The 12,897-nt window shown below is 39.5% G+C and overlaps 1 protein-coding gene across 5 annotated transcripts in view; it reads left to right on the top strand.

The window, feature by feature from the left end:
• The window catches only part of LOC107700627 (gastrula zinc finger protein XlCGF57.1-like), an 82,680-nt gene extending 73,916 nt beyond the window's left edge, over positions 1-8,764 (top strand). For 2 of the 5 annotated variants that reach the window (XM_016502358.1, XM_016502357.1), the window contains exon 4: positions 7,052-8,764. In XM_016502358.1, coding sequence (XP_016357844.1) covers positions 7,052-8,652 — 1,601 coding nt within the window. In that variant the 3' untranslated portion in view covers positions 8,653-8,764. Of the gene's footprint in view, positions 1-3,420; positions 3,485-6,925 lie in introns of those variants that run through there. The other 3 variants (XM_016502360.1, XM_016502362.1, XM_016502359.1) reach the window with 3 other exon arrangements.
• The last annotated feature ends 4,133 nt before the right edge of the window (positions 8,765-12,897 follow it).

Raw genomic sequence — 12,897 nt, 5'->3', positions numbered from 1 at the left:
TCATTCTTCCCCACATGGATGATGATTCGATTTGCAGTCTTGTGCTTCATTAGAATTTTCCAAAGTTCCTTGTTCAAATCAGAAACTGTTGCTTGAGGAAAGCAGAAAGTTGCTGAATTTCTGCTACTGATGTTTCTGATAATGGAGTCGCCCACTATCAGAGTCCTGGGCTCGGCTGCGCTCTGAGCTGAAAGCCGCTGTCTGCTCGACCTTGCTCGCCTGTTAGTAGCGATGTTAGCTGCTGGCTGATCCGATCCATGTTTAATCACATTTGGGGATTCCTCACCCGCATTCATTAATGCTTCAAATCTGTTCTCAAGATGTATAGGGGGTGGTAGAATACCAGTATTCACAAGCCTTGTCATAGCCGTATCTGGGTTAGAGGATGCTACGACAGCAATACGAGAAACTCGTGACAATCTGATGTCTCGTGTGCCTTTGGGTCTCGCTCCCTGTTTGTGCCATCGATTAGTGTGACGAGCAGTTTCGGCTTGTTCCTCTACACTTGGTATAAACTGTTGAGATTCACTAGATTCATGGGACTCACCGGCTGTATGCTGAGGATGGTCTGCTGTGTGTTCTGCCTGTTTTGGAAGTCCAGCAAGTAACTTTGTTTCAAGAACCGCAATCCTTTGTAGAAGTTTGCAGTAGTTCATGCAACAAGTAGATTCAACAGGAGGCATTTTCTTTCTCTTCTGTTTGAATGTGGGCAGCTGTGTTTTCCCTTCTCCGGAATGTAAGCTGCTGGCAGTGGGAGGGGCTCAGCCGTGATGGTGTCCATGAGCAGTGCTTGTTGTGGCTGTGTGGTGTTATCAGTGTCCTTGTGGGATGTGTCAACCACATGATGACTCGGAAGCTGATATGAAGTCCTGTCATCGCTCATATTCTGTCCAGGTGTGTGTGTGCCATTCAGGTTGAGTAGTTTGGCACACACTACTGAAGGATGACGGATGGAGAAGTAGATGTTGTCCTTTAGCACTCTTGCACCAAGTTTGTTTAGGTGGAGGCCATCCAGTTTAAACAGTTGTCTATGGCCCCAGAAAAGATTGAAGTTATCGATGAAATTGACTCCTTTTAAGCTGCAGATTCTTTGTAGCCATGTGTTCAGCCCAAGCAACCGTGAAAACATATTAGTTCCTCTTGCTGGGAGTGGCCCACTGATGAACGACTGAACTTTAAGTCTTCGAAGTGTTTCAAAGAGTTCACTGAAGTCCATCTTAAGGAGTTCTGACTTGCTCTTTCCGAATATCATTCTTCCCCACATGGATGATGATTCGATTTGCAGCCTTGTGCTTCATTAGAATTTTCAGAAGTTCCTTCTTCTCATCAGAAACTGTTGCTTGAGGAAGGCAGCATGTAGTTGTAGTCCTGGTAATGATGTTTCTGATAATGGAGTCGCCCACTATCAGAGTCCTGGGCTCGGCTGCGCTCTGAGCTGAAAGCCGCTGTCTGCTCGACCTTGAGCGTCTGTTAGTAGTGATGTTAGCTGCTGGCTGATCCGATCCATGTTTAATCACATTTGGGGATTCCTCACCCGCATTCATTAATGCTTCAAATCTGTTCTCAAGATGTATAGGGGGTGGTAGAATACCAGTATTCACAAGCCTTGTCATAGCCGTATCTGGGTTAGAGGATGCTACGACAGCAATACGAGAAACTCGTGACAATCTGATGTCTCGTGTGCCTTTGGGTCTCGCTCCCTGTTTGTGCCATCGACTCAACCGTTTATACCAAGTGTAGAGGAACAAGCCGAAACTGATTGTCACACTAGATTCACTAGGTTCATGGGACTGTATGCTGAGGGGGTCCGTGACGACGGTCTGCTGAGTGTTCTGCCTGTTTTGGAAGTCCAGCAAGTAACTTTGTTTCAAGAACCGCAATCCTTTGTAGAAGTTTGCAGCAGTTCATGCAGCAAGTAGATTCAACAGGAGCCATTTTCTTTCTCTTCTGTTTGAATGTGGGCAGCTGTGTTTTCCCGTCTCTGGAATGTAAGCTGCTGGCAGTGGGAGACAAAGTCTTCTTTTTCGTGGTATTATTCCAGTCTCAAAGAGTTTTTAGTTTTAGTGTTTGTGCCAAAAATGTGTTGTTTGAGCACTGTGCTGATCTGCTGCAGTAAAAATCTTAGAAAAATCAGAGAAAAGTACAGAAACAGGGAGCAAAGCGCAGAGCAGTAAGCAAGAACGTCCGAACGGTAGTGAAGCCGGAAGTAGACCAAGAAGATGCATCGAGGCAAGATGAATGTAGAGCTGCTGGTCTCATTGGTGTCTGAACACAAAGGGCTTTATGACAAATGCGACAGCGACTACAAAAATCTCAATAAGAGGGAGTTGTTATGGAGAGGAATTGCAGATCAAATAGGATTCGATGTGTACCGGGGTATTTCTGTTTTTCATTAAGCGCCATCTAATGTCAGGGAGTGAATTTGCACGTTCACTCGGCTCATCGCCAGTGAAATCGCTTGGGTATGAACACAAAAGACGCGTCAAAAAACGTCGGCGATAAGCGCGCGATAATCATCCCGGTGTGTACGAGGCTTAATAAATTCACAAAACTTGTTTTTTTTTCCGGGTCTCAGGAGGATGTTTTTACACTAGTTGTTAATGGCGATGGGTGTCATCAGATTTCTGTGTTTATGCTTTTATTTTTCATTCTTACTGTTATTTAGAAAGACGGACAACAGAAATACATAGAATGTGTGAATTACCTCTTATGTGAGTGCAGTGTTACTGAATGAGCATTTTAAACTGATGTGCTCTACACTCTTATTTTGTAAATGTCCTACCGTAAATATATCAAAACTTAATGTTTGATTAGTAATATGAATTGCTAAGAACTTAATTTGAACAACTTTAAAGATGATTTTCTCAATATTTAGATTTTTTTGCACCCTCACATTCCAGATTTTCAAATATTGTCTGATCCTAACAAACCATACATCAATGGAAAGATTATTTATTCAGCTTTCAGATGATGCATAAATCTGAATTTCACAAAATTGACCCTTATGACTGGTTTGTGCACATATGTGAGTGCAGTGTAACTGAATGAGCATTTTAAACTGATGTGCTCTTTGTGTCGACACTGTTACTTTTAATATAGTAATATAATGATTTACAAAGAGAGCACAACACTTTGTATTTTTAAGGCTCTGGACTCTTTAAAGATAGAATTTGGAGGACATCTGCTTTACTTATATTAATGCTTAAATGTGTAAATTCGTTAGAAATAAGTAAACTGATTTATTGTTTATTTTGGCAAATCTGCTTCTTCCACACAGAAATTAATGTTCAGTGAAGCTCCTCACAACAATCACACATTCAGCAGTAAATGCTGCAATATCCCCATCAGTTCACAAGTGAAGACGAGCATCTAATCATCAGGAAGAAATCTGCAAAGACTGAGTTTATTAAAGAGGACAGAGAGAAGATGAGAGATCCAGAACCCTGCAGAATCAAACATACTGAAGATACTGAAGAAGAAACAGGTTAGTACAGCCCGAATTCCGGAAATGTTGGGACGTTTTTTAAATTTGAATACAATGAAAACTAAAAGACTTCAAATCACATGAGTCAATATTTTGTTCACAATAGAACATAGAGAACATAACAAATATTTAAACGGATAAATTTTATACTTTTTTTCCACTAAATTAGCTCATTTTAAATTGGATGCCTGCTACAGGTCTCAAAAAAGTTGCCACAGGGGCAACAAAGGGCTGAAAAAGCAAGACATTTTGAAAGGTCCTCTGAGGGGTTGGCATCATCTCTTCTCAGGTGATCTGGATCCAAACTGAAGCTTGTGTAAATCCTAGTTACCACGGGATGTCAATCCCAGCAGAAACAGAGAAACAAATAGAGACATAATTAGCGTAGCTGCTATTCCAACCAAGCAAAATTGATTTGTTTAACCCAAACTAAAGAATAGTAATGTGCATTTGATCAGATATAACTGCAGTACAAGATTATGAGATGCATTATTTGAATGTTTGGCCAAAGAGATGTGTCTCTAATCTAGATTTAAACAGAGAGAGTGTGTCTGAACCCCGAACGTTATCAGGAAGGCTATTCCAGAGTTTGGGAGCCAAATGTGAAAAAGCTCTACCTCCTTTAGTGGACTTTGCTATACTAGGTACTACCAAAAGTCCAGAGTTTTGCGACCCTTAGGGAGTGTGATGGATTGAAGCGTGGTAGAAGACTAGTTAGGTATGCAGGAGCTAACCCATTAAGGGCCTTATAGGCAAGTAATAATATTTTGTAACTGATACGGAACTTAATAGGTAGCTAGTGCAGAGACTGTAAAATTGGGGTAATATGATCATATTTTCTTGACCTGGTAAGGACTCTAGCCGCTGCATTTTGGACTACCTGTAGCTTGTTTATTGAAGATGCAGGACAACCACCTAGCAGTGCATTACAATAGTCCAGTCTAGAGGTCATGAATGCATGAACTAGCTTTTCTGCATCAGAAACAGGTAACATGTTCCGTAACTTGGCAATGTTTCTAAGATGGAAGAATGCTGTTTTTGTAACATGGGAAATATGATTTTCAAAAGACAAGTTGCTATCTAATATAATACTCAGATTTTTGACTGTAAAGGAAGTAAAAGTACATCCGTCTAGTTGCAAATTGTAATCCAAGATATTCTGTGAACTGATTTTTGGCCCAATAAGTAATATCCAAATTTAATAGGAGAAAATTATTGGTCATCCAATCTTTTACATTTTTAACACTCTGTTAGCTTAGATAATTTAGAAGTTTCATCTGGTCTTGTTGAGATATATAGTTCATTATCATCAGCATAACAATGGAAACTAATCCCGTATTTTCTAATAATATTATGTAGCGGAAAGAAAAGAAAATTTATATCAGATTAAGGAGAGAATATTAACTATTTAAAAAAACAAATTTAACAAATTTAACAATCGGATCTGATTAGTTCGGGCACCAGACAAGCTCAGTCTTGTCAAATATAACCGTTTTACCCAGAATAGCTTTTTTAAGCCACCGGTTACAAAAATTATTTGAATGAAATGTCCAGACAAAATAAGTTCAGGTTCATAGTTTCAAAGTTGAATTTAACAGTTAATAAAAAAAACAAACAAACAGAGAAGAACTTTGCATTCTGTTTCAAGTTCAAATGCACAAATGCAACCTCAGTTTCACAGAGATATTTTCAACAATCAATATGGAATCAAACAGAAAACTTAGTACTTTGGTTCACAATCATATTTTTCAACAATCCACCAAAGTAAAAAAAAAAACAAGCTTTGTGGCTAAGTTCCAATATAGTCTTTCCACTGATTTTGTAGTCCAACAATGACAAGGAAATAATAAAACTTGAAAGAAAATGGAAGAAGGTGCCTCTGAGGTAGCAGTTTCACTGATGCATGTAAACCTCAGCAGATTCAGCACTCCTTGAGATACAATGTGTAGAAGGTAGTAACAAGAGACAAAAGAAACATGGAAGAAAACATTAAATATAGAATTCTTAGATCACATTAAACATCATTAAACTCTTGATTATATTTGTAGATAATACAAATACCAAACAGCAAGGATTACTAACGTTAAGTGTTTCGTGAAAGTGCGCACGTTAATGTTTGTGGATGTTTGCGTGTGACAAAAAAGAGTGTGTGTGTTTTTGAGATACGAGTGGATTCCTGGCCGCTAATGGCAGGGGGAAGTTTTCTTAACATGAGGTTTAAGAGATGAACAACAGCAATTCACCTTGAGATCCCGCTCGCACTTGTCAGCATAAGAGACTTGCTTCGCTCTGCAGCTGGTGTCCGGAGGTGCAGCATGCACACTCAAATGATCGCCCGGCAACTCACGCTCGTAGCGATCCACCCTGCCCAAACACAGCGAGGTCTCCACAATGCAGCGACAGCATCTGACTCGATCTGCATCTGTCTGCTAATTACTGCTGCGCTCTCCTGCAGCTCCACCTTAAATACACATTTCCTCACTTCCGGATAATTGATTTCCCTCCTCTGTTCGGCCATAACACATTAAAAATCCTCATATGTTTTTTCATACTGCCACAATTACCAAGGGGCAACATATATATTGAAAATAGCAGAGGACCTAGGACAGATCCTTGTGGCACTCCATACTGGATTTAATTGAGATGACTCCCCGTTTAAGTAAACAAAGTGCTAGCGATTAATGAGATGCAGCCTTGGTCTGACGCAAGAAGCAAATCATTTGTAATTTTAACAAGCGCAGTTTCTGTGGAATCTACATTTGTTATTGTATTTCTGATGCCGCTGCCATGACCAGTCTGACGGGACTCATGCTTGTAACAGTAGCTTGGTGGAGTAGACTCATTTAGTTCATTTATTTTACATTTTTTCTGGTTTAATCACGATCAGATTCTTTTCTAAATCCAGCATTAAATTTATATTTTGACCTCACTATTCGTGGAACAGACACAGTCTTTATAGATTGTACAGCGCAAGTACTTCTATCATTTAAGCGGGTAGATATATACTATATACTATATAATGTTGCAACACCGCCGCCCCAGAACATCTAGCAACTAATTAAGTTAATTTACACTAGGTCTGTAACATGATTAGCTATAAAAGGGATGTCTTTGAGAGGCAGAGTCTCTCAGAAGTAAAGATGGGCAGAGGCTCTCCAATCTGTAAAAGAGTGCGTAAAAAGATTGTGGAATACTTTAAAAACAATGTTCCTCAACGTCAAATTGCAAAGGCTTTGCAAATCTAATCATCTACTGTGCATGACATCATCAAAATGTTCAGAGAAACTGGAGAAATCTCTGTGCGTAAGGGACAAGGCCGAAGACCTTTGTTGGGTGTCCGTGGTCTTTGGGCCCTCAGACGACTGCATCACTCAGCGATCAATCACTCACTCGCTTGTTTATGCGTTACTGACAAATGTACTGTTTTTGCTTTTATTTCAGAGTTGATTGAAGAAAATGAGAATGAAGAATTGAGTGAAGTTGAGGGGAAAAATCACTTCAAAACTGGAGAAAACCCTTTGAGTTGCTGTCAAAGCAAACAGATAATTTTAAGGAAAACAAGAGCCAAGAAATCTTTCACCTGTACTCAGTGTGGAAAGAATTTGACATGCAAATATAGTCTTGATGTTCACACGAGAGTTCATACTGGAGAGAAACCTTACAAGTGTTCACACAGTGACAAGAGATTCAGTCAGTCAAGAAATCTGAAAAAACATGAGAGGATCCAAACTGGAGAGAAACCGCACAAATGTTATCAGTGCGGGAAGAGTTTTGCACAAAAAGGAGACTTTAAGGGGCATATGAGAGTTCATACTGGAGAGAAACCATTCACTTGTGATCAGTGTGGGAAGAGTTTCTCACGATCATCAAGCCTTAAGGATCATATGAACATCCACACTGGAGAGAAACTGTACACATGTGATCAATGCGGGAAAACATTTTTGAGAGCTTCAGACCTGAAGCAGCACCTGAGAGTTCATACAAAGGAGAAACCACATTCATGTCATTTGTGTGGAAATTGTTTTTCACGTCTACAAAGTTTGAAAATACATCAGAAAATACATACTGGTGTGAGAGATTACATGTGCTTTGAGTGCGAGAAGACTTTTACTTCAGCGAGCTGTTTAAAACAACACCAGAGGATCCACACTGGAGAGAAACCTTACAAGTGTTCACACTGTGGCAAGAGATTCAGACTGTCAGCAACTCTGAAAATACATGAGAGGATCCACACTGGAGTGAAACCGTACACATGTGATCAGTGCGGGAAGAGTTTCACAATAAAAGGGAACCTTTTGGAGCATATGAGAGTTCATACTGGAGAGAAACCGTTCACTTGTGATCAGTGTGGGAAGAGTTTTGCACGATCAGCAACCCTTAAGTTACACAAGAACATCCACACTAGAGAGAAAACGTACACACGTGATCAATGCGGGAAAACATTTTTGAGTGCTTCAGTCCTGAAAACACACCTGAAAGTTCACACAAAGGAGAAACCACATTCATGTCATTTGTGTGGAAAAAGTTTTTCACGTCTACAATATTTAAAAGAACATCAGAAATTACATACTGGTGTGAGAGAGTACATGTGCTTTGAGTGTGAGAAGACTTTTACTACAGCAGACTGTTTAAAACAGCACGAGAGGATTCACACTGGAGAAAACCCATACAAGTGTTCACACTGTGAGAAGAGATTCAGTGATTCAGCAATCCTGAAAAGACATGAGAGGAATCACACTAGAGAAAAACCGTACAAGTGTTCACACTGCAACAAGAGATTCAGTCAGCCTGGAATCCTGAAAACACATGAGAGGATCCACACCGGAGAGAAACCTTACAAGTGTTCACATTGCGAGAAGAGATTCAGTGATTCAGGAATCCTGAAAAGACACGAGAGGATTCACACTAGAGAAAAACCGTACAAGTGTTCACACTGCAACAAGAGATTCAGTCAGTCAGGAGACCTGAAAAGACATAAGATGATTCACACTGGAGAGAAACCTTACAAGTGTTCACACTGCAGCAAGAGATTCAGTCAGTCTGGAATCCTGAAAACACATGAGAGGATCCACACTGGAGAGAAACCGTATCACTGCACTGCATGTGGGAAGTGTTTCAATCAATCTTCTGCACTACACAGACATACAAACAACATTCACAGTAAGTAGATCATCTTCAGATCCAGCACTTTCAGGTCTGATGCTGCGTCCTCACCAAATGTGACACAATAATGAATCAAGCAATAAAATATCATCTGGATAAATCTGTCATTACAAGTGACATGACGAAGAAACATTATCTAAAGTTTTCACAGTGAATAAAGTTCATCTTCATCTTCAAAACCAGCAGATTCAACTGTGAGATTCATATCAACTCAAAGATGAACAATGTCAAAAAAATGTATTCTTGTTTTTCATTTTGGTTCATATGTTGTTCAATTGTCTTATAATGCATATATTTACATTTACATTTAGTCATTTAGCAGACGCTTTTATCCAAATCAACTTACAAATGAGGACAATAAAAGCAGTCAAAACTAACAAAAGAGCAACAATATATAAGTGCAAATGACAAGTCTCGGTTAGCCTAACGCAGTACATATAGCAAGATGTATATATATATATATATATATATATACACACACACACACAAAGAAAAACAAGTAGATAGAGTAGAAAAAATAGGAAGCTAGTGTTTTTTTTTTTTTATAAAAAAGAATAAATATAGAAAGTAGAATTAAAATAGAATAGAAAGGGCTAGAGTTAGAGGGTCAAATAAAGGTGGAATAGATGTGTTTTTAGTCGTTTCTTGAAGATGGTTAAGGACTCAGCTGCTCGGATTGATTTGGGCAGGTCATTCCACTCTTTGAGATGGCACAATAATATGCCGTTCACTTGTAGAACTCAAGGTTCTAGAGGGCACATAACTCTGAAGTAATGAATTTAGGTAAATGGGTGCAGAGCCAGTGGTGGTTTTGTAGGCAAACATTAATGCCTTGAATTTAATGCGAGCAGCTACTGGTAGCCAATGCAAATTGATGAACAGAGGTGTGATATGCGGTTTTTTTCGGCTCATTAAAGATTAATCTTGCAGTGGCATTTTGGAATAATTGTAGAGGTTTGATAGAAGTGGCTGGAAGACCTGCCAAGAGAGCATTGCAATAGTCCAGCCTGGATAGAACAAGAGCTTGAGCAAGGAGTTTTGTTGCATGTTCTGGAAGAAAGGGCCTGATCTTCCTAATGTTGTATAAAGCAAATCTGCAGGACCGGGCAGTTTTAGCAATGTGGTCTGAGAAATTCAGCTTATCATAAATCACAACTCCAAAGTTTCTAGTTGTTTTTGAAGGAGTTATGGTTGATGAGCCTAACTGGATGGTGAAATTTTGATAAAGTGAAGGACCTATCTGAGAGGTAAGACTCAAACCACTGGCGTGCGGTTCCTGAGATGCCATTTTCCAATAGGGTTGACAGGAGAATCTGGTGAGTCACCGTATCAAAAGCAGCAGACAGATCCAGCAAATGTCCACTTCTGAAGCCAGATTGGTTGCTGTCCAGGAGGTTGTGCATGTACAACTGCAGGAGAAATGGCTTGAAGGAGATGAGATGGAATAGGATCAAGCGGACAAGAAGTAGGATGATTGAAAAGGATGAGTTTAGAGTCTTCTGCCTCAGAGAGTGGAGAGAAGGATGAAAACGAGTGTATGTTTGCTGGTAAGATGTGTTTGACAGTTTGTGGTGTGGCAAATTGTGCACTGAGGTTTGTAATTTTATTAATGAGGAATGTGGCAAAGTCGTCAGCTGTTAAAGTTGATGAAGGAGTGGGAGGAGAAGGACAAAGGAGGGAGGAAAATGTTTTAAAGAGCATGCGAGAGTTAGGGAAATTGTTAATTTTGTTGTGATGGTATGGCCTTTTAGCAGTGGAGACATTAGCAGAGAATGAAGAGAGGAGTGATCGATATACATTAAGGTCAGTAAGATTTTGTGATTTGCGCCATACTCTTTCTGCAGCTCTGAGCTTAGAACAATACTCACGGAGTAGCATATGTGTCACTTGCAGTTTGCTTGCTCTTTCATGAAGGAAAGCAGAAGTTTTTTTCAAACCGTTCTTGTTCAGGGAGCTGAAGAAGAGACTGCAACACTTTTAAGAGAGACTTAGGTTTATTTAAAATTTTGTTCTTCACTGTTGTTTCTAAAATGACTTAGAATGTTTCTAAATTATTCTGTAACGCTTTAGATTACAACCCGCAATGTACTGCGTAACTTTTTTGTAATTACAGGGTACCTATTCAGTACCTCTGTGTAGGTGTACTTTTTTATAGCCTACACATAAAAAACACGCTGGTAATTGTTTCAATCCAAACGCTCGGATGAGACTGTTGGGTTAGGAAGCTGGCTTGATTTGACCCAATTTGGGTTGATATCATTAATAAGTAACCCGAAGTTGCTGGGTTATTAATGTGGAGGACGTGAATGAGAGCATGCAGCAAGTCACGTGAGTTCAAACGTGAACGGTTCTGTGTGCGACGAAATCCGTGACTGCGGTGCTTAAGACGGGAACGTGTGGAAAATAGGAGAAAACTAATCGAAGCGTAAACGAGGGACAACTTTGAAACTGGGAGTGTGTTCCTTTAAAACTGGAGCAGTGAATGTGGTGAGCGCGAACTGGAAACAGCTGTAATGGCGCACGAGACGAGTCTATCCGTGTTTGCGGCGCTCCTGACAGGAATATGTGTAGAAAATACAATAAAACTAATCGAAACGAAGAGGAGAGAGATTTTTTAAACTGACTGGAATGTGTTCTTTTAAAACTGGAGGGTTTTGTCCGAGTATGTTCTCACAACATTGATTTTACCATTTTGATCCACGTCCTCAAGCACCATTTTGACTAATGTTAGTTCAGTTCCCGGTTTTCTCAGTCGCTCCTCAAAGACGGTAAAATCCTGTCAGTTCGCTATGATACACAGTTTAATCTTGACTTTCAGTGTTTCAACTTCGTTAGTGGGTGAAAAACATGAACAGTTAAACCCTTAAACAAGCTTTTCAAAAGAATTTGGTTTAACTGTATAAGCTGTATAAGTATGGAGTTGCTTTGCTTTTTTCTGAACTGGTGTAATAAATTTTAATCTTTCATTAGGTTATATCTGTTCCCTGTGTTGTTACTGTTGTCATATTGTGTGTGATTTTAATTTCATTATAGGCTGCTCCCCTCCAGCTGGAATACCATAGTAGAAACACTGAATATAACATCACATTCATTGATATCTACATGATCGATAATAAAGGTATTAACATTGTAACTTTAACTGCAATCGTAGATACATCAGATGAAGCGTGTGCGTTACCATTATCATGTAGCATATCTCGCTTCATAACTGCGTCACAACTAACAAAACAACAGTCAAGCTGAGGCTGATAAATGATAATGAACATCTCTGGTGCTCGTTATGCAGAGAGACCGATCGCTAACTGCCACAGACACAGACTGTCAGCTTCCTCATACTGACATCTGCCCGTAGCGTACCGCTACGTGATGCGCGTCTTTCATAATCAAAGTCTCCAACAGAGTCAATGCGACAGCGCACCATCAGTGTCTTTATCGCCTTTTGCACAACATCATCCTATTGGAAAAATTTGGTCGCATATCAGGCTATAACTTTAAGTATCTAGGCATCTGTGTGACAAAAGCATTCTCAGATTTGTTTGATAATAACTTCACTAATTGATGAATAATTTAGCTCAAGATTTTACGTGTTGATCCCTCTTACCTCTGTCTTTAGCAGGTAGAATTAACTGTATCCAAATGCATGCACTTCCTAAACTATTATATCTTTTTCAGTGCCTCCCAATTTTTATCCCAAAATCTTTTTTTCACTTGATAATTTGATCGCTCAGTTTATTTGGAACAACAAAGTCCCAAGGATTCTTAAGAGTGTCCTGCAAAAACCTAAACAATTGGGTGGCCTTGGACTCCCCAAATTTTTTTTTTTTATTGGGCAGCAAATATGCGGTCAATGCTCCGGTGGTTTCACACAGATGGGTCTGAGTCTGTCCCATCTTCGCTCTGCATTGAAAATACCTCTTGTAAGTTTTCCTCTTTGTCTGTGCTCCTCTTTCTCCCGACCACACTATCTGAAGTGAACTATTCTAAAAACATGTTAAGTGACTAATAGTCTTAATATTTGGACACAGTTTTTGCGATATTTTGGGATTCAGACCATTCCCTTGTCTTCTCCTATACACTCTAATCCTTCCAAGGGGCAAATGCTCCATGGATGGTCTTGTCTCTTTTGCGAACTAGTATATTGATGATATTTTTGTGCCTTTCTCGCAGTTAATACACTCTTTTAATATTCCTAAAGTCTTTTATTTTTTTTTTAAGATATTTACAGATTAGAAATGTCACGCGCAAACATT

This window comes from Sinocyclocheilus anshuiensis, unplaced genomic scaffold (genome assembly GCF_001515605.1).
Source record: "Sinocyclocheilus anshuiensis isolate Anshui unplaced genomic scaffold, SAMN03320099.WGS_v1.1 scaffold1714, whole genome shotgun sequence".
NCBI classification, from domain to species: Eukaryota; Metazoa; Chordata; class Actinopteri; order Cypriniformes; family Cyprinidae; genus Sinocyclocheilus; species Sinocyclocheilus anshuiensis.
The sequence above is the reverse complement of the archived record's forward strand: the minus strand, read 5'-3'. Positions and strand labels throughout refer to the sequence as shown.